The 25,270-nt window shown below is 39.6% G+C and overlaps 1 protein-coding gene across 2 annotated transcripts in view; it reads right to left on the bottom strand.

The window, feature by feature from the left end:
* The window catches only part of LOC139442806 (uncharacterized), a 36,319-nt gene extending 11,811 nt beyond the window's left edge, over positions 1 to 24,508 (bottom strand). Inside the window, exons 1-2 of one of the 2 annotated variants that reach the window (XM_071223697.1) lie at positions 24,461 to 24,508; positions 11,278 to 11,640 (exon numbers count right to left, since the gene is read on the bottom strand). In XM_071223697.1, coding sequence (XP_071079798.1) covers positions 11,278 to 11,601 — 324 coding nt within the window. In that variant the 5' untranslated portion in view covers positions 11,602 to 11,640; positions 24,461 to 24,508. Of the gene's footprint in view, positions 1 to 11,277; positions 11,641 to 20,277; positions 20,309 to 24,460 lie in introns of those variants that run through there. The other variant, XM_071223698.1, reaches the window with a different exon arrangement.
* Between the last annotated feature and the right edge of the window lie 762 nt (positions 24,509 to 25,270).

Below are 25,270 nucleotides of genomic sequence, written 5' to 3'. Positions count from 1 at the left end.
TTGAAAGTGTTTTTGAGTTTCCTGATGTATACTGAACAATTTTGACTTGGGCTGCCCGGTTGAAAATCCCGGGCATTTTGGAGAAGGGTCGACAAAGGTCAAACAGGGGTCAAAATTCAAAATTGTGTCGATATGCATATCAAATTACTCGTCCAGTCATAAGGAACCTAGAAATATATAGTTTGTTATACTTCCTTAAATGGGGGAGCTATGGCCATAAACGTTGAAAGGTCAACGCACTTTTGGCAGTCGGTGAAATTCACAAACACAGTTAACATTGTCCGAAAGTCATGATTTTAGTGTCTAATAATATGTTTTCTGACATGACAAATTCAACCAAGCAACTTTTAAAAGTAAAAAGGGTTACCTTGACCTTGAAAATAGAAAATGGTGGAATTGGCTGCACGAAGAATTGTCATGCTTCAGCAAAGTCATTGGGAACAGGATCCTCGGCCAATAAAGCAGCATATTTCAGAATCCATTGTCCAGAAATGCTTTTCTAACCTTACTTTAGTGTACAGTTCATCATCCTACTCTGTGTCATACCAATCAGATGCAGAGTCGGAATCACTGTCACAATCACTAGTATCTGAATCTGTGTCCGATTCTACAGAGCAGTTTGCTCTGCTATCACACAGATGTTCAGGCAGTGCTGGCTGTGAATATGCTGCGTTATTGGCCAAGGATCCTGTTTCCAATGACTTTGCCTTCGAGGACTGGACTACTGGGCGCTTTAGTCGCCTCTAACGACAAGCATAGTCACCTCCCACGGCAAGCATGGGGCACCATAGAAAGTATGAAGTGTTTTTTTGGATATATATGCTGTTAACATTAGTATTGAGTTGTTAATGATTGGTGTCAAAAGAGGACTTGCAGTAAGAATCCCTCTCAAAGCAAAGTTGTCGAAGAGAGAGAGAGAGAGAGAGAGAGAGGGAGAGAGAGAGAGAGAGAGAGGAGAGAGAGAGAGAGAGAGAGAGAGAGAGAGAGAGAGAGAGAGAGAGAGAGAGATGGCCGGATGTTATTAAGTGCGCATTCACACGTTTCTAATGTTGATGCCTTGGGACACTTAAACAAACATTATTGTTAGTATTATCAGCGCAATTGACAGTCCCGAAATCAGGGTAGTTTGTTTAATTTGTAATATGTGCATAACAAATATCCAACTAGTTCCCTGTTGTGGTTCAAGGCCTATGTTTCTTCACCTATGACACATCACGGGGGTTAACAAACATAAATGTGAAATCCTATTAAAGAAAAGCGTCCACGTCAGCTGTATCTGTATATTTCAGTCACCGCAGTCACGAGCGTTCCCCGCTCTCGAGGGGCTTGACTCTTGTCATGGGTTAAAATCTAATAGCATTCTTTTCATGCCCCCTGTTTCATTTTTCTCTATTTTTCTACGAATGATTAAGTTCGCTCTGAAATATGTTTGATTCATGGCAGGGGCATTCAAGAGAGGCTATTTGTTATTAAACATTAATAAGTGACCCATGTCCTTGGTTTATCCCCTTATTGCCGAGCGCCAGGTAGGGTAACAAGGTTTTTGGTATGACGCGAACCACCGACCTACCGGTCTCTGGGCTGACACTCTACCCACTGGGCCACGGGGGCGGTCCTGAACGTGACAGGCAGCGACAGTTGAAAGGTGATTGATAACGTCCGAGATCTGGACCAAGATTCTAGTACACAAACAATCCTAATCTAATCGAGGTTGATACGCTGCGTACGGATGCCCTAAGTAATTTGCTGATATAATAATAATGGTCGAAAGGGGCGAATGACGATACATGTACAATTAAAACATTAAGAACAGAAATTCAAATTTTGATTCAGAAGCAAGACGGACAATGGTCGCAAACCTTATTCCATTACAAGTACCTAATGCTGCCAATGTCAAAGAGACCTTAATTAAGACACTCGCTCCCAGCTCCTCATCTGGATAAAGCAACTCATTGCTGTCATGCAAGGAAGTCAAGACCATAAAAAAACATAATGTCCACGTTGGTAATTTTGACCGTTTCCAGAAATTATTTAAGTAAGAAAATATCACATTTCGTGAATGTATACAATATCTGACTCAGATGTTTTGTGTAACTATGGATCCACATTTAGGAAAGAGAGAGAATGCTACGAAAATATAACTTAAAACAGTTAATACTGTCCATGAAAGTAAGATGAAAATTCCCATTCTTCAAGTCCAATTCTCAATAATACACCAAACTATGAAAACACGTAAGATGTATCTCTTACTCTCACTGTATGCGTATCATATATGCCATACGGGTATTCTATGATTGCAACTTCTAACCGTGTGCTTTTCCCTGGAGAGAAAGAGTGGTCGAGGTCGAGGTCGAGAGAGAGAGAGAGAGAGAGAGAGAGAGAGAGAGAGAGAGAGAGAGAGAGAGAGAGAGAGAGAGAGAGAGACGGATGTCATATTAAGTGCTCACTTCTAATGTTGATGCAAGCACCTTGTGACACTTAAACAAACATTATTGTTAGTAATATCAGCTCATTTGACAGTCTCGAAATCTGGGTAGTTCAAGGTTGAAGGAGAGAGAGAGAGAGAGAGAGAGAGAGAGAGAGAGAGAGAGAGGGGGGGGGGGGGTATGTTATTTTATCAACTTTACACAGGTGTTTTTGTACAATTACTCTTGGTATAGCCAAGCAATATTCGAGTAATGGTAATCAAATATAAAATAATACACTTCCGTTATTGCGCAGTGAATCGTTTACCACAATGAATACCCGTCAACATATCAGCTTAACTGTGCTGAATGGGGCACAGGGAACCGATGCAACAGCCGGATATTCATAGCGTCAATCCACAGCGAGGCTTTTGCATTACCTTGTCCCGCCCACGTAGTGTAATAGCTATGTATGGATGATGTTGTCATTTATGTTTAACCAGTTATTTATAGTATGCTGGTCATCCTACAACGGTTGTCAATAGTAATGGGTATCAGCTCACAGGATGATCACTGTATGCGTATCATATATGCCATACGGGTATTCTATGATTGCAACTTCTAACCGTGTGCTTTTCCCTGGAGAGAAAGAGTGGTCGAGGTCGAGGTCGAGGTCGAAAGAGAGAGAGAGAGAGAGAGAGAGAGAGAGAGAGAGAGAGAGAGAGAGAGAGAGAGACGGATGTCATATTAAGTGCTCACTTCTAATGTTGATGCAAGCACCTTGTGACACTTAAACAAACATTATTGTTAGTAATATCAGCTCATTTGACAGTCTCGAAATCTGGGTAGTTCAAGGTTGAAGGAGAGAGAGAGAGAGAGAGAGAGAGAGAGAGAGAGAGAGGGGGGGGGGGGGGGGGGTATGTTATTTTATCAACTTTACACAGGTGTTTTTGTACAATTACTCTTGGTATAGCCAAGCAATATTCGAGTAATGGTAATCAAAATAAAATAATACACTTCCGTTATTGCGCAGTGAATCGTTTACCACAATGAATACCCGTCAACATGTCAGCTTAACTGTGCTGAATGGGGCACAGGGAACCGATGCAACAGCCGGATATTCATAGCGTCAATCCACAGCGAGGCTTTTGCATTACCTTGTCCCGCCCACGGAGTGTAATAGCTATGTATGGATGATGTTGTCATTTATGTTTAACCAGTTATTTATAGTATGCTGGTCATCCTACAACGGTTGTCAATAGCAATGGGTATCAGCTCACAGGATGACCTACTTTTCTGGTATAAATTGACTCCGTTCTTTTGACTGGAATGTCTGCTAATCAATGTGAAGGTCATTCGAAAACCGGTTTAGTTGAAACTGGTTTCTTGCCGTTCAATCGGTGCAAACAAAACTACCCAACCAGCGAGAGCCACATACCAATATGAATAAGGCTGATTTAGCATTTATGTCGAGGGTTATATGTGTAAGGTTTTACATTGATTGACTCACCTATGTGTAAGGTCTTCTTTAAAATCATGTCATGTATTTAGGCAGTGTAAGTCGTCGTACTTAGGACTGGATATTTAGGGGTGGGGTACGCGACACCCCCTCCCTATCATAAATGACCAGTGCTCAAGTTTATTATATTTTTATTTGGAAAAAAATGGAACTCATTCCATGAATAATCTTCTTTGTTCTATGAGGAGTTTAAGCCAACTTCGGTTACATACACTGAGCATGTGATGTAAGTTATTATCAATATTGCAGATGTATTGGTGTCTATTGATGTCGTTACAAAAAGCAATCAAGGTCATCGGTATCAGTTGCTGTCAGTGGGTGCAACCAAGTGCATCGTTTTTCAACCCAGTTCAGGTGCATTTTTGGTAAAGGGGCACATTAGAAATTAAATGTACAGCCTTTCATTCCTATTCAGGTTCAGCTTTGCAATAAAAGTAGGAAATTATTAGACACAGACGACCACCGAAGGAGCAAACTATAAACACATATAACCTTTTACTGGTGTGATGTCAAATACTCCATTATAAATAAATTTGTTTCAAACCTTTTTACAACAAATAATGCCATTTCCAAAATCATAAGAAGTCTCTACCAAAACAAAGTCCAATGTATGATAACGACTATATAATATTTATGAATCACCGTCAAATAGTGAAATAATAGCGAAATGTAGAAATACTATTGGGATTCATAGTATGAGCTCCACACATAGTAGTGTTGTCTACAGGAATACTATTGGGATTCATAGTATAAGCTCCACGCATAGCAGTGATAACGACTATATAATATTTATGAATCACTATATAATATTTATGAATCACCGTCAAACGACTATATAATATTTATGAATCACCGTCAAATAGTGAAATAATAGCGAAATGTAGAAATACTATTGGGATTCATAGTATGAGCTCCACACATAGTAGTGTTGTCTACAGGAATACTACTGGGATTCATAGTATAAGCTCCACGCATAGCAGTGATAACGACTATATAATATTTATGAATCACCGTCAAATAGTGAAATAATAGCGAAATGTAGAAATACTATTGGGATTCATAGTATGAGCTCCACACATAGTAGTGTTGTCTACAGGAATACTATTGGGATTCATAGTATGAGTTCCGCACACAGTAGTGTTGCCTACAGGAATACTATTGGGATTCACAGTATGAGTTCCACACAGAGTAGTGTTGTCTACAGGAATATTATTGGGATTCACAGTATGAGCTCCACACATAGTAGTGTTGTCTATAGAAATACTATTGGGATTCATAGTATGAGTTCCACACACAGTTGTGTTGTCTACAGGAATACTACTGGGATTCATAGTATAAGCTCCACACACAGTAGTGTTGTCTGCAGGAATACTATTGGGATTCATAGTATGAGTTCCACACACAGTTGTGTTGTCTACATGAACACTACTGGGATTCATAGTATAAGCTCCACACACAGTAGTGTTGTCTGCAGGAATACTATTGGGATTCATAGTATAAGCTCCACACATCGTAGTGTTGCCTACAGGAATACTACTGGGATTCATAGTATAAGCTCCACACATAGTAGTGTTGCCTACAGGAATACTATTGGGATTCATAGTATGAGCTCCACACATAGTAGTGTTGTCTACAGGAATACTATTGGGATTCATAGTATAAGCTCCACACTTAGTAGTGTTGTCTACATGAACACTACTGGGATTCATAGTATAAGCTCCACACACAGTAGTGTTGCCTGCAGAAATACTATTGGGATTCATAGTTTAAGCTCCACACATAGTAGTGTTGGTTACAGGAATACTATTGGGATTCATAGTATAAGCTCCACACATAGTAGTGTTGCCTACAGGAATACTATTGGGATTCATAGTATAAGCTCCACATATATTAGTGTTGCCTACAGGAATACTATTGGATTCATAGTATAAGCTCCACACATTGTAGATTTGTCTACAGGAAAATAAAAGCACAATGTTGATGATGTTAGTAAATAAATCTCCAACTTGAAATTGAAGTTGCTTTGATGTTGCACATAGGAAGAATTCAAATCACAAATGAAAAATGAAAAATATGTTTTAGTATTTTTGGCCACATGACCGGCCCATAGTACTAAATGCCACGGGACTAGCAGTAATGTGCGCAGCAACATCACTTTAAATAGAACGTGGCAACATTATTAATATTATAAAATGTGTGACTAAAAAGGTAGGTTGCTTTTAAAATACATTCCTAGATATGTTTGACATTTTGCGAAGATAATAACTGGCAGAATGTTTCTCTCGCTGGATAGATAAAGAAGTATGTCTCGATAAACTTTTTGCCTGCAACTGCATAGAAAGGACAAACAAGAAGGACGTATTATTACATGTTGCAAATTGCAGCTTCTACAAATGATTCCAATGAGGGACGATAGCGACATTGTTGTTGTGACAAACAACGAAATTTACATTTCATTCTTACAAGATCCTGTATATCTGTAAGATGTAATACATATTATTCAGGTTCAAGAATTGTTTCATAACAGGAGAATACGTATTTAGAAACGTTGAGTTACAGAAACTTTGTTATGACAATTCTGGAACTGTATAATTATCATAACACCGTTGTACAATTTGATGACTAAAAGGGTCTACATTTCCACTATCTTGGGCAATCCAAATATAGGAGAGCCAAGAATGAGCAACATTCTGAATTGGGATACCCGAGTCATTTTACCATTTTCATCAAACACGTTCAGCATTTCACAGCACACACGTGGATATTGTTTTTTATCCATAGATAACAAGCACCGTCGATTTTTTAACTGTTTTAGATACATATAAGTAAAGCGTCAAAAACTTTCCATATCCAGTAGAAAGCTTTGCATAGAGTCGATTGTAACGATGAACACACGAGAAATATCTACCGGTACTAAATAATAGCGCTATTGCGTGGAAATCAAAGTTACTAAAACATTTTCCATTCATGAATAATGTAGCTAACGTACATAGGATAACATATATAAAATCAATACATATGTATGCAATTAAACCGCTAGAGAATACGAAATTTACGGATTGCTAATTCTCTAACAATGAATGTGAAGACACTGGACAACGACGAATGGTGACGGAAGCCGGACAATTAAAGGAGAGGGAAAAAGTGCGGTTACTAGACCGTGACTAGACTGGTTTTACGATCCGGTGACAATAGATAACGTCTCACACGCCTTCGACCGAATTAATCAAGACGAAAAGACAATTCCTAAATATTTATGTGTTACAGTTTGCATTTGCGAGCCTCCATAATGCCACTTGTCAGTTTTCCTTGAGTAACCAGCATTTCTTTGCCCCATTTATTACAAAACATATCAAGGGCATACAGCTTTCTTTGCAAGTGAACAACACAATCATCAATTAAAGATATATCACCAGCAAACAACAATGATAAGATTTCATCAATGTCCTGTGAAACAAAAACAACGTAAATTCATTCACGAAGAAGATAAACAAAACTGGACAGAGAATACAACCTTGACGTACCCCACGTGATGACCTGACTGAGCCTGATTTGCAACTGTCTGCTCAATACAAGCTTCAACTTTACTATACACACTACTTAGTACATTATACATTTTACCATTCACACCCCTTGAATGAAATACATAAAGAGGTTCCTGGTATCCCGAAGGACCACCCGAGGACTGCAGTCTAAACCATACGTGGGCACCACTTGGTTGTGGGCAGATTTACTGTCCCGACCCAGGGAAATTTCTCGTTGGTAGTCCAACCGTTTTAACTTAAGTCTGTGATATGTCTCGGGGTCAAAATGATCGCCAGCAGACAATTCGACTCGGTTCATGTCACTAAACAAGACAAAAATCATTTCCATAATCACAAGAAATATCTAGTAAAAGCAGAGTCTTTTGTACGATTCCGACTATATCACAATCAGGTGTTTACCAATCACTACAAAATAGTTCCTTTCTCGGTTTGCAAAAAAAACATTGTGTTATTCTAATTAATTACACTTAATCAGGTTTACCATGACCCCAGAAAGGCACAAAGAGGCCAATGACCTTGTATACTCCGAATAACAGATGTATGAAATGAAGCGAATGACTTTTTCCATCTCCCAGGAGGTATGTATGTCAACACATCTGGAGGTAGCAGGTTGCAATGCTTTTATGTTGTGTATGAGGTTGCGTAATTTGTTCGAAGGTTACTTCTGTGTTACACATTGTATGCTGGCTGCACATACATACACTGAATCCTCACCAGTTCGGACCCTATATGACAGCGGTCAGTAAATAATCGAGTATGGATCAGACAATCCAGTGATTGACATTATGAGCAGGAAGCTCCGCTTTTGTGGAGTTATCAAATTTAGTTTGCTACAAAACTGTTTGTTTGTTATTTAACGCCGCACTCAGACATTATGAGCATCGATATACAAAATTGGGATTTTGGGATATTCTAAATCTGTTTAAATAAGTCTATCAAGAATCAAAACATTTTTTTAAGAAAGTCCCAAGGAATGTGGCATCGGCAAATAATCATGTCATAAAAAACAGATCATATATCATGTATATTTACAATGAACTGGAGCGGATACAAAACCACATACACATAGTCTTGGGGAACGCCCGCTGTTCGACGGGGTCCGATTTACGTAAACAGATCGGTGTCGATTTGTCATGTAATGCAGTAATAATGTAATAATAGACATGTCCCCTCTCATTAGTCAAACCACACCAGACACCCAGTTAGTTGTCTGACAGTGGAAATGAAGAATCATTAACGGAACAAGTATTCAAGTCTTCGATTGGCATTTAAAAGTTGGAACGACATGAAGACGTGAACTTCTTTGTCAATTTAGAAGCTGTTATCCCGAAACGGTTTCATGTCTTAATGACAACTTTTGCTACAATGGATCAGTATTAATTACGATATTCTCTGCAAGAAGCTCCGCTTTTGTGGAGTTATCAAATTTAGTTTAGCACTCAGCAATATTCCAGCTATATGACGGCGGTCTGTAATTAATCGAGTCTGGGCCAGACAGTCCAGTGACTGACGTAATGAGCATCGATACATGCAATTGGGGTACGATGACATGCATCAACCAAGTCAGCGAATCTGACTACCCGATCCCGTTAGTCGCCTCTTTTACAGGCATAGTCGCCTTTTACGGCAAGCATGGGTTGCTGAAGGCCTATTCCACCCTGATCTTAACGCGTCTGCTCGAATACTGAGTCTCAAGAGAACAACTGACCATTTTTAACATGTAACGCATTACAATTCAGAATCAGTTATTATGCGTTTGAAATACAAAATCCCAACAAAAACAAATAAATTAAAGACTTACATATTTAGAAATAATGCACGATGAATGCGTGCAGGTGGGTTATAGACATGTGTACACAGATGACCAGTAGGTGTAACGAAGCTTTACAGGATACGCCAAAATAACAAATAAACTATTGCTTAAAGATAATTTCCTGTTTTTCAAGCTAAATGAGTTCTGTATTCAATACAAAGCAAGGTAAAGTATATAAATATACCATTTAAATAATGCACCAACACGGAATTTAGGAAATTAGAGTATGCAACAGTTAGACACACACCATCTTCCCGAGGCAAGAGAGTTAACTGACTTTAAAAGTCCAGTTTCCACTTTTATAGTCAGTTAACTCACATGCCTCGGGGAGATGGACACACACAAGTTCTTAATGAAAATCAAATATTGAAAGATATGTACCAAGATCAAAACGGACAACCCCAATGGCAAATCAGGTGTGGTGATGCATCTCTTTAAGTTCAGACAGTTATACCAATACACTTTTAAAAGGTTATACTTGTATTGGAAGAGTTGTATTTTAAAAACGATGTGTTAATATACCTGACAATGTTATCAGCCACAATGAATTGCTAAAGAGCCTATCTTTTTTCCCCCTAAAACGGATGGTCTTAATTCTGCATGGTCTTAATTCTTATATTTTTGGAAAATATTCATAATATATATTATAAGTTTCAAGAGCAATATGTATTTTTGTGTTTGTATATTTTGCAGTAAAACATCTCGCGCGTTTATGTGTGATGTGACTGTGTGTGTGTGTGTGTGTGCGCGCGCGTGCGTGTGTGTGTGTGCGTAGGTGGGTGTTGGTGAGTGTTTATGGTGGACGTGTGTGTGATGTGTGTGTTGTGTTTGTGGGTGGGTGTGGGTGTGAGTGTTTGGGATGGGCGTGTGTATGAAGTGTGTGTGGTATATGTCGGTGGGTGTGGGTTTGGGTGAGTGTTTGGGGTGGGCGTGTGTATGATTTGTGTGTGGCATATGTCGTAGGGTGTGTGTGTGGTCGTGGGTGAGTGTTTGGGGTGGGCGTGTGTGTGATGTGTGTGTGGAGCATGTGGGTCGGTGTGGGTGTCAGTGTTTGGGATGGACATGTGTTTGTGGTATATGTGGGCGTGTGTGTATAGGTGGGTTTGGGTGAGTGTTCGGTGTGGGCCTGTGTGTGGTGTATGTGTGTGCGTGTGTGTGGTGTGTGTGTGTGTGAGTGTTTGGGTGTATGAGTGTGGGTGTGTGGTTGGGCGTGTGTGTGATGTGTGTGTGTGTGTGGTGTATGTGTGTGGATAAGTGTGTGATGGGCGATTGGGTGTGTGGTTAGTTAACACTCTATTGCACCTGTTATCTGCACCCACGTGTGTATTTGTGTATGGTGTGAGTGTTTGGGAGCGTGTGTGTGTGTCTGTGTGTATGTGGGTTGGACTGTGAGTGTTTGTGGTGGGCGTATGGGTGGTGAATGTGGGTGGGTGTATGTGGGTGGGTGAGTGTGAGTGTTCGGGGTGGGCGTGTGTGTGATGTGTGTGTGGTGTATGTGTGTGTGTGAGTGTTTGGGTGTATGAGTGTGGGTGTGTGGTTGGGCGTGTTCGGGGTGGGCGTGTGTGTGATGTGTGTGTGGTGTATTTGGGTGGGTCTATGTGGGTGGGTGAGTGTGAGTGTTCGGGGTGGGCGTGTGTGTGTGGTGTATTTTGGGTGGGTGTATGTGGGTGGGTGAGTGTGAGTGTTCGTGAGTGTTCGGGGTGGGCGTGTGTGTGATGTGTGTGTGTGGTGTATTTGGGTGTGTGTATGTGGGTGGGTGAGTGTGGATGTGAGTGTTCGGGGTGGGCGTGTGTGAGATGTGTGTGTGGCGTATTTGGGCGGGTGTATGTGACGGCATGATTCTTTGACTTTCAACCACTGGATTGGCTGTTTAAGCCGAGAAAGAATGGCGGAGAGATACCTTTCATAGCCCTCGCGATATGGCGGGAGAATTAGACACTTCGACATGAAACCACATCCTTTCACACACTTACAGGCTGCATCAAATCAACCTACCTTGCATGGCAAACATACGGTGGCACCAAAGTACTGTCCGCTGGCGTTATCGGCACACACAACACATTGTAGCGACGTCTTCAACGACGTCACGCCCATCTTCTCCCCCCTGCAACTGACGTTCCTACTCCCCTCCTTAGAAGGTCCGTTAGTTTCAGCACTATTGGCACGAGAATGAACAGGTACATCTACCTCGATACTTTCAGGGCTACCAGAGTCTAGTAAATCTAAGTGTGAACTGTTCTGTCCACCGCACCCTGCCTGTTCTCCTCCTAGGGAATCGTGTCTAGTCTGACCGTGTCCTCGTCCTCGTTTAGACGCCATGTCTACATGCACACATCTGTGTCTCTCTTGACGAAAAATCTGAAAAAAGATTAACCATTATAAACGTCGCAGTCTATTCGTCACGTCAATGGCCTAACGGAAACGTTAGATTAAAACGTTTTGAATACGGTTGACATGAATGATTTAACTTCATACATTTATTCATTTTTCCCGTCAATAACATTTGTAGAACCACAAAAAAATATCTTGTCGTAACAGGCAACTAAATGGATCGGGTGGGCAGGGATGGTGACTTGATTGCGTAGCCTGGTCTCATTCACAAACCGTCGTCATGTAGCAGGAATAAGTGAGGTGAGGTGAGCTGAGGTGGGGTTTAACGTCGGCGGCAAAATGTTTTTGCACTCATATAGCGACGTGCATGCACGTGTGTGTATGTGTGTGTGTGTGCGTGCGTGCATGCGTGCATGCGCGCGTGCGTGCGTGTGTGTGTGTGTGTGTGTGTGTGTGTGTGTGTGTGTGCCAGTCCGGAATAAGGCCGATTTTACAGTGCTAGGCTGCTCGCCCACTGAGATACCATGCCGCTGTTTAACATGAATACCCCACTCAAACAGAATATACTGAATCCGAGCCGACCAGTTCTTGTTTTATCTCTTTAACGCTAAGCGCCGGACAGGGTAACAATATGCACCATAATTTTAGGTCTTTTGGTATGACGCGGCTGGGGATCGAACCCCCGACCTTACGCTCTCCGGGCAGACGCTCTGCCACAAGACCACAGAGGCGGCGTCAAATAACAAACAAACAAATAAATAATGTAACTTCATTGCATATCAAATCAAGTATGTAGAACACGAAGACACGAACTTATGGATAACAATATACGTATTGCTTGTAGCGATGTTTCGAGGCTACCGCGTTTCCTTCATCACCTGATGAAAGGGCAAGAAGTAGCCCTGAAACGTCGTTATATTACATAAAGGTTACCAATAAATGTGTCATGTCTTTATTATTCATGTTCTTTGATATGCGTCGAGACTCGTATATTACAAGCAGCAGTATATATTATATTATATTATATTATATTATATTATATTATATTATATTATATTATATTATATTATATTATATTGCTAAATGACGACGGTCTATTATATTATATTATATTATATTATATTATATTATATTATATTATATTATATTATATTATATTATATTATATTATATTATATTATATTTATTATATTATATTATATTATATTATATTGCTAAATGACGACGGTCTATTAATTAGTCTGGACCAGACAAAGCAGTGATTGGTTGTATTTTCAACGTCCCACCCGTCAGGGTAGGCTGTCACACATTCAACCAAGTCACCGAACCTGGTCACCCGACTTACACGAGGGCTGATCAAAACGATCTAAGCCTGACTCACTTTCAACTATTGGCCATAGCAAAGTGAACTAGTCAGTGTAGTACATTGTTTGAGTAGTTCATTACAAGTGTATTTGGGCTGTTGAGGCAGTGTATATTAGTGACAGCCAGTTGAACGTCCAAATGGACACAGAAATGGATAAGAACGAGTGCCGTGCATGCAATTTTTTTACTTCAGAGAAAAGCACTCCTCAAGAAATTCATGACCGCATGTCACAAGTGTATCGGGATCAGTGCCCTAGTTATTCCACTGTTAAACGTTGGGCAGCTATGTTTAAGGCTGTGAGAACAAGCCGTGATGATGACCCAAGGTCTGGACGTCCCTCAACTTCTATCAGTAAAGATTCAATCAAGGGGATAGAAAAAAACATATACTTTCAGATAGAAGTATTACCATTGCTGAACTTGAGAGGACACAGGTCTAAGCCATGGATCCATTGAAACTATTATTCATGAAGATTTACATATGAATACGATACCTGGTCGTTGGGTACCAAAGTTTCTAAATTCGGATCTTAAGGAAAACGAGCTGACATAGCCAGGGAAAAAATAGAGCTTACTGAGGAGGATTTCTTCAAATTCAGAAAGAGATTAGTAACGGGTGGTAAAACACGGATCTACCACTATGATCCCGAGTCAAAACTTCAATCCATGAAATGGCATCATTCCACTTCTCCGGCATGAAAGACATTCAAGTTATGGCCAATGTATTCTGAGATCCAATGGATGGGATCCTAGTTGATTATTTAGAAAGTCGAACGACGATTACCGGTGCCTACTATGCTGATTTGCTTCATCGCCTGAGAGACTCTATCAAAGAAAAGCGGCGAGGAATGCTTATTGCTGGAGTTCTACCATTTCATGACAATGCCTCTTCTCACACCTCTCGACTTTCAAAGACTGTTGTGCGACAATGTGGGTTCGAAGAGCTTCCTCATCTTCCATACTAGCCAGATCTGGCACCAAGTAATTTCCACCTGTTTCCTAAACTGAAAGAACACCTTTGTGGAAAGCGCTATGACGACAACGATGACCTCAAAGCTGCCGTGAATGGGGTTTTCGGGTGGCTTCAGAAAATATTTTCCTGACTGGATTTGAAAAACACTTCACTATCAATATGAGAAGTTTATAGAAAAGAAAGGAGATTATGTTGAAAAATAACATTAGAAACACTTTCACAATTGTTGGTTTTGTTTGTGAGGCTTAAAACGTTTTGACCAGCCCTCGTATAGCCACTTTGTACGGCAATCATAGGTTGCTGAGGACTTGTTCCGTCCAGGAATAGTTATGGGAGAAGACGCTTCAGTAGTTTACAGAAATGCCCTTGATCTTTCTTTTGACGCCACAAAAGCCTCACAGATGTCTTAAGGCTAAAAAAACCCAAGTATCATTATTATCGTGATTCACAAATTCATAATTTATGCATATGATAAATTAGGGACTATGCTTTAAGCAGACGTGTCTTATGATTATAGAAAGGGTTTTGTGGCTTGTATTTATGACTATGGACAGAGTTGAGTGGTTTTTATTTATAACAGGCTCATGTATACATGCATATCTCATTGTTGAATAAAAGTAATCTGCATTGTCCGAGCTGGAGTGATTTGAAGATTCATTATATAAGTGAATTAATTAAGGCTCGGCAGTTTTGAAAAAACAACTTTTCACGATCGCTGAGATTAGTTTAGTATAGGTTTTTCTATATGCCACCCATTATAATTGTTTTTAGCAAATGTAGAAAAAAACGTTATTTCCCGAATGTAGAAAACTGTTATTCTACGAGGAATATTATGTTTGAAAACAATATAAATCAAACAAAGACAGACATAGAGTACACTGTATGGAACGAGGTTTCTGCACTGCCAAGGTCACAAACAATAACTGTTTTGTGGACGTGACACACAGTTTCTGATTCGTGACACGAAGTACAAAAACATTTACACAATTATACAGACATGTGGTGGTTATCGGGCAAATACAACGTTTCAACTCTCCACATCGAACTGCAATCGACTACACCCTGGTCCTTGTATATACAATTGTTAAATTGATATTATACTTGTATAAGCATAAAAACGAAATGCAATGAAAAGGTGTCTGTAAAATTATCCCCAGCACAGAAATGGTGCTTGGGGGACTTGTATCGAACTTGCTGGGGCTGCCTAATTGCAAGAGTTCAGTACCGCTTTAATGAACGAAAGACGTGGTATGTTAAACAACAAACAGCAAGCACTGAAGCAAGCGGGAAGATCAACGACAACATAGAAACAAATGCCGTGTGGTCATATTCGCGGTCACGTGTACAAAAGGTGGCCAGTTGTCTGCAATCAATGTAATAACTACCCACTTCAGCAGATATGATGCACACATCCCTGACATTGCTTATATTGATGGTTGCATATTACAGGTTAACGCTGTTAAACTGGAATAATACAAGGCTGTCCACCATAGTCATTCACTGCGGATGTTCATACCTTGTGTCTGCCTTGGATATGCTGACATTAATACCCCGAGGCATCTCATACAAGCATAGATACGTGTACATATACATAAATACCTCGAATCACACCACACAAGTATATATATATGTTTGTCTACATTAATACCTCGAATCATGCCAAACAAGCTCTGTATATATACTGAACAACAAAAGTTCCTGTAACATTGAATAAGATTTAATGCAAAGTTATGTTTTTTACCAAATCTGAAACAATTTCGGTTTGCAACAGATAAAAGACACCTGTTAAGTGTTCACATGGTTTAATTTGCCATACTGACTTCAGAAATCGCGTGATTTCATAAAAAAACATGAACATGCCAAAATGTAAATTTACAAATCAATAGCGTGTGTGTCCACCTCGGGTTGCGATGCAAGCAACACATCTTCGTCTCATGGAATGGACCAGGCGCCGATGCATCTCATCCCACATGTGCTCAATTGGTGAGAGATCAGGAGAGCGAGCCGGCCAGGGGAGGATTTTGTTTTGTTGAAGAGAATCCTGAACAAGTCGAGCAATATGAGGCCGGGCGTTGTCATGTTGATAGGTAATGCCTGGGCCATGACGATGCAAAAACGGTAGAACAACAGGGCCGATGATCTCGTCGCGATAGCGCTGTACATCGAGATTTCCCTCTACCATTATCAAACGGGTCCTCTGTTTTGCTGTAATCCCACCCCATACCATAACGCTGCCGCCCCAGAACCGAACTTCTTCCATGACACAATGATTGACGTAACGTTCACCTCGACGTCGGTACTTTCGAAATGGGACGTCTGGTGGGTCTTCTGGCGACAATCCCTGCACATCTGAGGCGACGACGTACGGTTTGTGAAGATTTTCGTCGAAGGCCAGGGATGCTTCATGCAGTTACTGTTGCTGGCTGGAATCGATTCCGTAGGTGCGTTGTGCGATATCCAGTTGTCTTGTGGATTATTGGTTACGCGTGTCCTGTCACTCCGAGGATGGTCTCTGACTGCATTCGTCTATTGCCAACGTTGCCATAAACGCCAAATGGCGTTTCTGTGGACGTTAACTTGTCTTGCAACATCACGTTGACTCAATAATGCTTCAAGCATACCAATGGTTCTCAGACGCTCATTTTCGGACAGGCGTGGCATTTCGTAATGTTGAATAAATGCGTATTTTTGTTGTTTTTCTGAGTGGTTGTTTATATACCCATTCTTGGGTACTGGAATGCATGGGCCTTGCATAAAAGTCAACTTTTGCATGGAATGGATGCTTTTCTGTAGCAGTTGCGTTTTTGTGACTGATTCCATTCATGTACTACAATATTTAAAACCAAACTTTACTTGTTTAAAAAAAACCCACTAAAATATTGGTGTCACAGGAACTTTTGTTGCTGAGTATATTTCATAGGATATATACAGAGCTACAGATAAGCTGCGTATTTGCGTAGAATACCGCCTCCACCCCCCAAAAAACAACAAAAAACATAAAATAAAAAAAATAAAAAAATAAATGAATAAATAAATAAATAAATAAATAAATAAATAAATAAATTAATTCAAAACCCAATTACTTTCACAAATAAGAGCTAATTTTACTTCCGAGACAAGCCTTAAGTTAGAATCCTAAAACAGATCATATTTTTTTTAAATCTCAAAATGTTAACTCATTTTTGGAACAACCTAATAGATGTACATTTACACCACGATTCATGCAATAAAAGGATAGATACCTGTATATGTACATTTATACCACGAGTCAAGCCACACAAGCATCGCTACATGTATATGTACATTTATATCACGAAGCATGCCATACAAGCACATATACATGTATATGTACATTTATACCACGAGTCATCCCATACAAACACAGAGACATGTATGTGTACATTTATACCAGGAGTCATGCCATACAAGCACAGAGACATGTATGTGTACATTTATACCACGAGTCATGCCATACAAGCACAGAGACATGTATGTGTACATTTATACCACGAGTCATGCCATACAAGCACAGAGACATGTATATGTACATTTATACCACGAGTCATCCCATACAAACATAGAGATACATGTATGTGTACATCAATACCACATGCAATGCCTACTGTCTATACAAGCATAGATACATGTATGTGTACATTTATACCATATGCAATGCCGACTGTCTATACAAGCATAGAGATACATGTATGTGTACATCAATACAACATGCAATGCCTACTGTCTATACAAGCATAGATACATGTATGTGTACATCAATACCACATGCAATGCCTACTGTCTATACAAGCATAGAGATGCATGTATGTGTACATCAATACCACGTGCAATGCCTACTGTCTATACAAGCATAGATACATGTATGTGTACATTAATACAACGAACAATGCCTACTGTCTATACAAGCATAGATACATGTATGTGTACATCAATACCACATGCAATGCCTACTGTCTATACAAGCATAGAGATGCATGTATGTGTACATCAATACCACGTGCAATGCCTACTGTCTATAAAAGCATAGAGATACATGTATGTGTACATTTATACCACGAGTCATGCCATACAAGCACAGAGACATGTATGTGTACATTTATACCACGAGTCATGCCATACAAGCACAGAGACATGTATGTGTACATTTATACCACGAGTCATGCTATACAAGCACAGAGACATGTATATGTACATTTATACCACGAGTCATCTCATACAAACATAGAGATACATGTATGTGTACATCAATACCACATGCAATGTCTACTGTCTATACAAACATAGATACATGTATGTGTACATTTATACCACATGCAATGCCGACTGTCTAAACAAGCATAGAGATACATGTATGTGTACATCAATACCACATGCAATGCCTACTGTCTATACAAGCATATATACATGTATGTGTACATCAATACCACGTGCAATGCCTACTGTCTATACAAGCATAGAGATACATGTATGTGTACATCAATACCATATGCAATGCCTACTGTATATACAAGCAAAGATACATGTATGTGTACATCAATACCACATGCAATGCCTACTGTCAATACAAGCAAAGATACATGTATGTGTACATCAATACCACGTGCAATGCCTACTGTCTATACAAGCATAGAGATACATGTATGTGTACATCAATACCACGAGCAATGCCGACTGTCTATACAAGCAAAGATACATGTATGTGTACATCAATACCACGTGCAATGCCTGCTGTCTATACAAGCAAAGATACATGTATGTGTACATCAATACCACGTGCAATGCCTGCTGTCTATACAAGCATAGAGATACATGTATGTGTACATTAATACCACGAGCAATGCCGACTGTCTATACAAGCAAAGATACATGTATGTGTACATCAATACCACGAGCAATGCCTACTGTCCATACAAGCATAGATAAACATGTATGTGTACATCAATACCACGTGCAATGCCGACTGTCTATACCAGCATAGAGATACATGTATGTGTACATCAATACCACGTGCAATGCCTACTGTCTATACCAGCTTAGAGATGCATGTATGTGTACATCAATACCACGTGCAATGCCTACTGTCTGTACAAGCAAAGATATATGTATGTGTACACCGATACTACGTGCAATGCCTACTGTCTATACAAGCATAGATACATGTATGTGTACATCAATACCACATGCAATGCCTACTGTCTATACAAGCATAGGTACATGTATGTGTACATCAATACCACATGCAATGCCTACTGTCTATACAAGCATAGAGATGCATGTATGTGTACATCAATACCACGTGCAATGCCTACTGTCTATACAAGCATAGATACATGTGTGTGTACATCAATACCACATGCAATGCCTACTGTCTATACCAGCATAGAGATACATGTATGTGTACATCAATACCACGAGCAATGCCTACTGTCTATACAAGCATAGAGATACATGTATGTGTACATCAATACCACATGCAATGCCTACTGTCTATACCAGCATAGAGATACATGTATGTGTACATCAATACCACGTGCAATGCCTACTGTCTATACAAGCATAGATACATGTATGTGTACATCAATACCACAAGCAATGCCTACTGTCTATACAAGCATAGAGATACATGTATGTGTACATTAATACCACGAGCAATGCCTACTGTCTATACAAGCATAGAGATACATGTATGTGTACATCAATACCACGAGCAATGCCTACTGTCTATACAAGCATAGAGATGCATGTATGTGTACATTAATACCACGAGCAATGCCTACTGTCTATACAAGCATAGAGATACATGTATGTGTACATTAATACCTCAAGTCATAGCTTCACGTCTATGCAGGGAAAAAAACATTTATGTACATTAGTACTTCGAGTAATGCCTACTTGTCCACACAAGTATATAAATAGATGTACATAAATACCTGCAGTAATGCCTACTGTCAATACACGCATAGATATACATGTATGTTTACATTAATACCCCGAGTCATGCCTACCAATCTATGCAAGTAAACACATTTATGTACATTAATACCTCAAATAATGCCTACTGTCCATACACGCATAGATATACATGTATGTGTGCATTAACACCTCATCAATTTGGTAAACATCTGAGACCGGCGTCCCGTTTGGCTTTCGTCCCATGTGAAGCTGCCATGCCTGGACAAAACTGTATTACTCTTGAAGCGGCGTTAACCCAACTCACACACCCATCCTCCCATGTATGCCCGTGAACAATACGCCCGTCCCTAACCTTCGCATAAGCAATGGTTTATAAGTTTAAAGAACAATCATACCGTTGCAATTGGAAAGAGTAAAACTACGAGCCACACGTCGCCAGTGACATGAGTTTTCATCGTACAGGCGACAGGCCTTCGCAATGGCGTTTAAATGTTACGTCAGCATATTTTTTTCAAAAACGATTTCTTCATGGATATGAAACACGGTTTATTAATCTTGAGCTGATCGATACCCAAACATACCTGTGCAGATATGCAGCATTATATATGCATACAATTATTTGTGCTTGATTGACTAAATTTTGGCGACAATACTTTTGTCCATCGTTGTAAGTCCATTGAACGAGATCATAAGTATGTGATAGTGTTGATATAAGGTGTTTCTACATTTAACTATTAATGTAGCATTAGTATCATGTTCAAATACACTCTTCCTGGAAAGATAAATAACATTATTTTATTACACTCTTGAACTATTTGCAGGTATTATTCTGAATACAATCAGACGATTTTTTACATGTAATAAACTGTAATTCTCCCCATCTTATACAGAGTATTCTCTGTATATCAACAACGGAAAATGCCTATTTGATTAAGGTCTAACGCTTCAACAGTGGTTCACGTATTGATTAGAATATGAAATTCCTTACTTAATATTTTCCTTTGCGCTCATCATTCCGATCAAGATGTAAATCTGTAAGATAATGTGTAGGTTTAAAGTTTGATGATTAAGTAGCGAAAGATATTCGCATGAATAGTGAAGAAATATTAGCGTCAACAATACTATCGCTGATGTAATTTAAGTTATAAAGGTACATGAAGGACTTTTAGAGTAAGTGTAGTATGTTACGCTTCGGCGATTAATAAATACAAAAATTATCATTTCACATGAGTATTTTACATTAAGCTAACTGTTCCTAGTTCAACTCTTGTAAGGGGGCGCGGGTGGCCCAGTCGTCTAAGGCGCCGCGATTCGCTGTACAGAGTTGCGCCCCTTGGGCACGCCAGAAACCTATGATTGTGGGTTCGAATCCCGGTTCGCCCCGATTATGTTTCTAGGTTTGTCAGCATCATACCCGTGCTCAAGGGTTTCACCGAAGTGGTAAACGTCTGGGATCTGCATCACTTCGGGCTTTCCTCCCACATTAAGCTGACACGCCGCGATATAACTGGAATACTGTTAAAAGCGGCGTTAAACCAAACTCACCCACTCATCTCTTGTAAACTCCTCTGCAAACATTGTCGAATTTAGCGTGATTGTGCACTGGGGTATAGCCCGACTGCAGATATCTTCCTTACATACCTTTAATTTACATTTACAGTCAAAGTTCACTTGTGTTTACTATTGTTATTAATGTTGCATCCAGATACCCTTGTCTTGATTAACAAGATATTTGTTGTGGACACACGATTGATGAATCTCTGAAGTGATGTCTACATCCCAATTCTTATCGATTTCCAGTTGTCAGTAGATATAAATAAACAAATACCTTTGCTTATGAGTAAATTAACATATATAATTAGAACATAACGACTTTTCCATCATGACCTTGACTACCACACTCACCATAGACATACCCTGTAAATGAAAGCGAAATAGTCCATAACCATACGAAATACCTGCAGTGGACTTTGATATGGAAAGTTTTTCACTCCTGATTTATAAATATAACTCTCAAATGCAGTTCATTTTCAAGGAGCGGCTGTGTAAAGGAGGTGTGGGCGGTTCTTCTATGCTTGTTTGAACATGCATGGAACATAAATACCATGTATTGAAACCTTTTCCCAAGTTCATACATTCAATTTCTTTCCAGAATACAAAGGTATGCACAAGATTGAGGGGCGGTCGGGTAGCCTAGTGGTTAAAGCTTTCGCTCGTCACGCCGAAGACCCGGGTTCGATTCCTGACATGGGTACAATGTGTGAAGCCCATTTCTGGTGTCCCCCGCCGTGATATTGCTGGAATATTGCTAAAAGCGGCGTAAAACTCACTAACTCACAAGATAGATGGTGTCGACATTGTCGATGTTTTCAATGGAAGCCTCGAACCTCCAACCCAGTGCATTTTTTAGTAAGTGAGTGAGTGAGTGACTTGGGTTCTACGACGCTTTTGGGATCATATCCGCAATAGCCCGGCGGGGACACCAGAAATGGGCTTCGCACACTGTACCCATTTAGATTATCGAACACGGGCCTTCGGCGCGAGGAGCAAACGCTTTAACCACTGGGCTACCCCACCTCCCCATTTTGCATATGTTCTTTCGTCATGTATCACTAGACGGCCTCCGTGGTCTAGTGGTAGAGCGTCCGCCCGGAGAGCGGAAGGTCTGGGGTTCGATCCCAAGCCGCGTCATACCTAAAGACGTTAAAAGATGGTACTTGTTGTTACCCTGTCTGGGGCTAAAACAAGAACTGGTCGGCTCGGAGTCAGTAAACTGCGTCTGGGTGGGTTATTCATGTCAAACTGCGGCATGGTATCTCAGTGAGCTAGCACTATAAATCGGCATCAGTCCGGACTAGTACAAGAAGCCACACACACACATGCACGCCGCTATATAAGTGCAATAATCTTGGACGCGACTTTAAAACCCATTTCACCTCACCTGATGTTACAGATCATAATGACCAAATGGGCAAAGCAAACTACGGTTGATATTAACATAATATTACCAACCCTAAATCCACCTTAATATGTCAGTAAGTTAAGCGAGGTCATTATAATTGGTTTGCTTTTAAGAAACTATATCATTTGCTGGCAGTATGTATTTTCTTATTTTTGTGAACTTACTGTTTGCTTCTTTGTTGCATAACGCCACACTAGGAAATATTTCATCTGTGTGACGGCAGTCTGTAAATTATCGAATCTACACAGTCCACCTACGCAATTGAGACACGATGACATGCATCAACCAAGTCAGCAAGCCTGACCACCCGATCCCTTTAGTCGCCACTCATATGAACTAATTGACACAACTGCAGTTGACACAGTGAATACAATTGATGTTTGGTTAAATTCAATTAGTTCTCAGCCCGTACTTGTTTTGAATAAGTAACTAGACTTTGAGATGAAACGACTTATCTTATCAAACAAGTGTTTGAACTTTTCTAATACTGTACTTTATTATCAACACACAAAAAACATGAATTTTGATCGTTATTAATTTATTCCTGGCTTAATAATGTAAGTAGAATTACGTTAATTAGCATTTGCTTATTGTACTTGAAAACTGATATTTGCAGCCTATATTTGTGGTAAACTGAATATGACATTTTATACTTATGTACGTGCAATGCATATATTTCTTGAAACATATTCAGAAAACAATAGTATAATATATACAAAAAATCTAGTTATGTTTACCAAGCTCTATCTAAAATACCCAATGCGTTTACATGTCTGCATATGCAGACATTTAGCGTATTATAATTATTTGTGAGACAAAAGCTAAACTATAAATTTGTAATTCCTCACAAATTTTATTAATATTTTTGCATAATAAATTATATTCAAATAATATAAGGGCAGTGCATGCTTTCCGTGAAGAGAAGGTAAAATATTTTGGTTTTATAAGACACAGCATGGACTAAAAATGATAATAGAAAACAATTAATGCGTCAAAATGGAATACCGATTTATTGAAAGAAGATAGCTGTGTGAAAGCAATTATAACACAAATTAAATCACTTTATCTATGATCATATTTGCAGTAGTTTTACGTTTAATAATTGTCTTTTAGGGCACTGCGTTTATTTCACGTGAAGCTTTTATTGTCCTTGACTGTGTATTATTGATATGAAAAACACGCCGATTGCGACAGAAACCTACGTAGTGTTTATCATGAATATTTTTTCATTTTTCATTGCCTGCTTATGCATATACAATACTAATCAACAATAAAACCAATTAGCATAAATAGATTCGTATCAGCCAATGTATACGTCATTCATCACAATACCATGCTTCACAAAATAAAGGGATTTTCACATTGATTTCGTATAAATAAAATTAATTATACCATTAATGGAAACAAATGTCCTAGCAAAATAAACGACTGACTTAAAACATGAAGTTCTGTGCACTGTACATAGACATTTGTAGATGAATATACTCAACGCCATATACGATTCGCTTGGTGACATTGTTTTTAAACTGTGTCGAGTAAACCAAGTGAAAATAAACACATATATATTATATCTAAATGTTATGGAGTTAAATGATTACTGGGATACGAGACCTTACCTTCTACCTGTCATGACTGTCGCCCAGGTAAGCTCGATGGCAAGTGTGAACAGCAAAACGCAAACTACAGTGTGTCAGTCGGGCCTTATCACATTGTCGTCACATCTGTGTCATGTAAAGACCTTGACCTTTGGACTCATTTGCTTCGAAACGAGGGCATGTCAGACCCGCCTCCTACCGACACACACCTTTCGCAAGCACCTTTCGTTCGGGAAAGAGATCGACCAACTTGCACACTGTACATTTAACGGACAGATTTTTTCGATATACACCAGATTTGATATACAAAATATACGATAAATTTACATGTCAGTGTCGTGACAACGACTCTCACCGATTGTATTAGTGTTTTCTCGGGATTGCTCTGAAAAATATCATATCGATGTTACTGGTTATGCTTACCTGTTAATTCCATGTGCACGATTCTGTATCAATAGCCACTGAATGTTGTGATAGAATCGGATGAACGAGCGGTGTGTAAACCCGTTATAACGCGTGATCGGGAGGCGTGATGAAACATATTTAAACTGAGGAAGAACGTGGTTGGGTTCGAGGTTTTTTCATGAGCTCATGTTTTGATTAATTGGCTTGCAGGGTCAGCATTGATTTGAATGAATGTGGTATTAGATATAATAGCACAATATGATACATTTGACATTTTGCATGACTAAATGGTGTCAACTGTGTGGGAATGGCATGCACACTGTAGTTAATAGTACGTGTCTGTATTTGAATGCTAATCGATGTGAATGGGTTTGGGTGATAGGTATTGGTGTGTGGTGTGGGAGGTGAAGTGATAGGGCTTTAACG

Source organism: Haliotis cracherodii, unplaced genomic scaffold, assembly GCF_022045235.1.
Source record: "Haliotis cracherodii isolate W230 unplaced genomic scaffold, xgHalCrac1.p SCAF_5, whole genome shotgun sequence".
NCBI classification, from domain to species: domain Eukaryota; kingdom Metazoa; phylum Mollusca; class Gastropoda; order Lepetellida; family Haliotidae; genus Haliotis; species Haliotis cracherodii.
The sequence above is the reverse complement of the archived record's forward strand: the minus strand, read 5'-3'. Positions and strand labels throughout refer to the sequence as shown.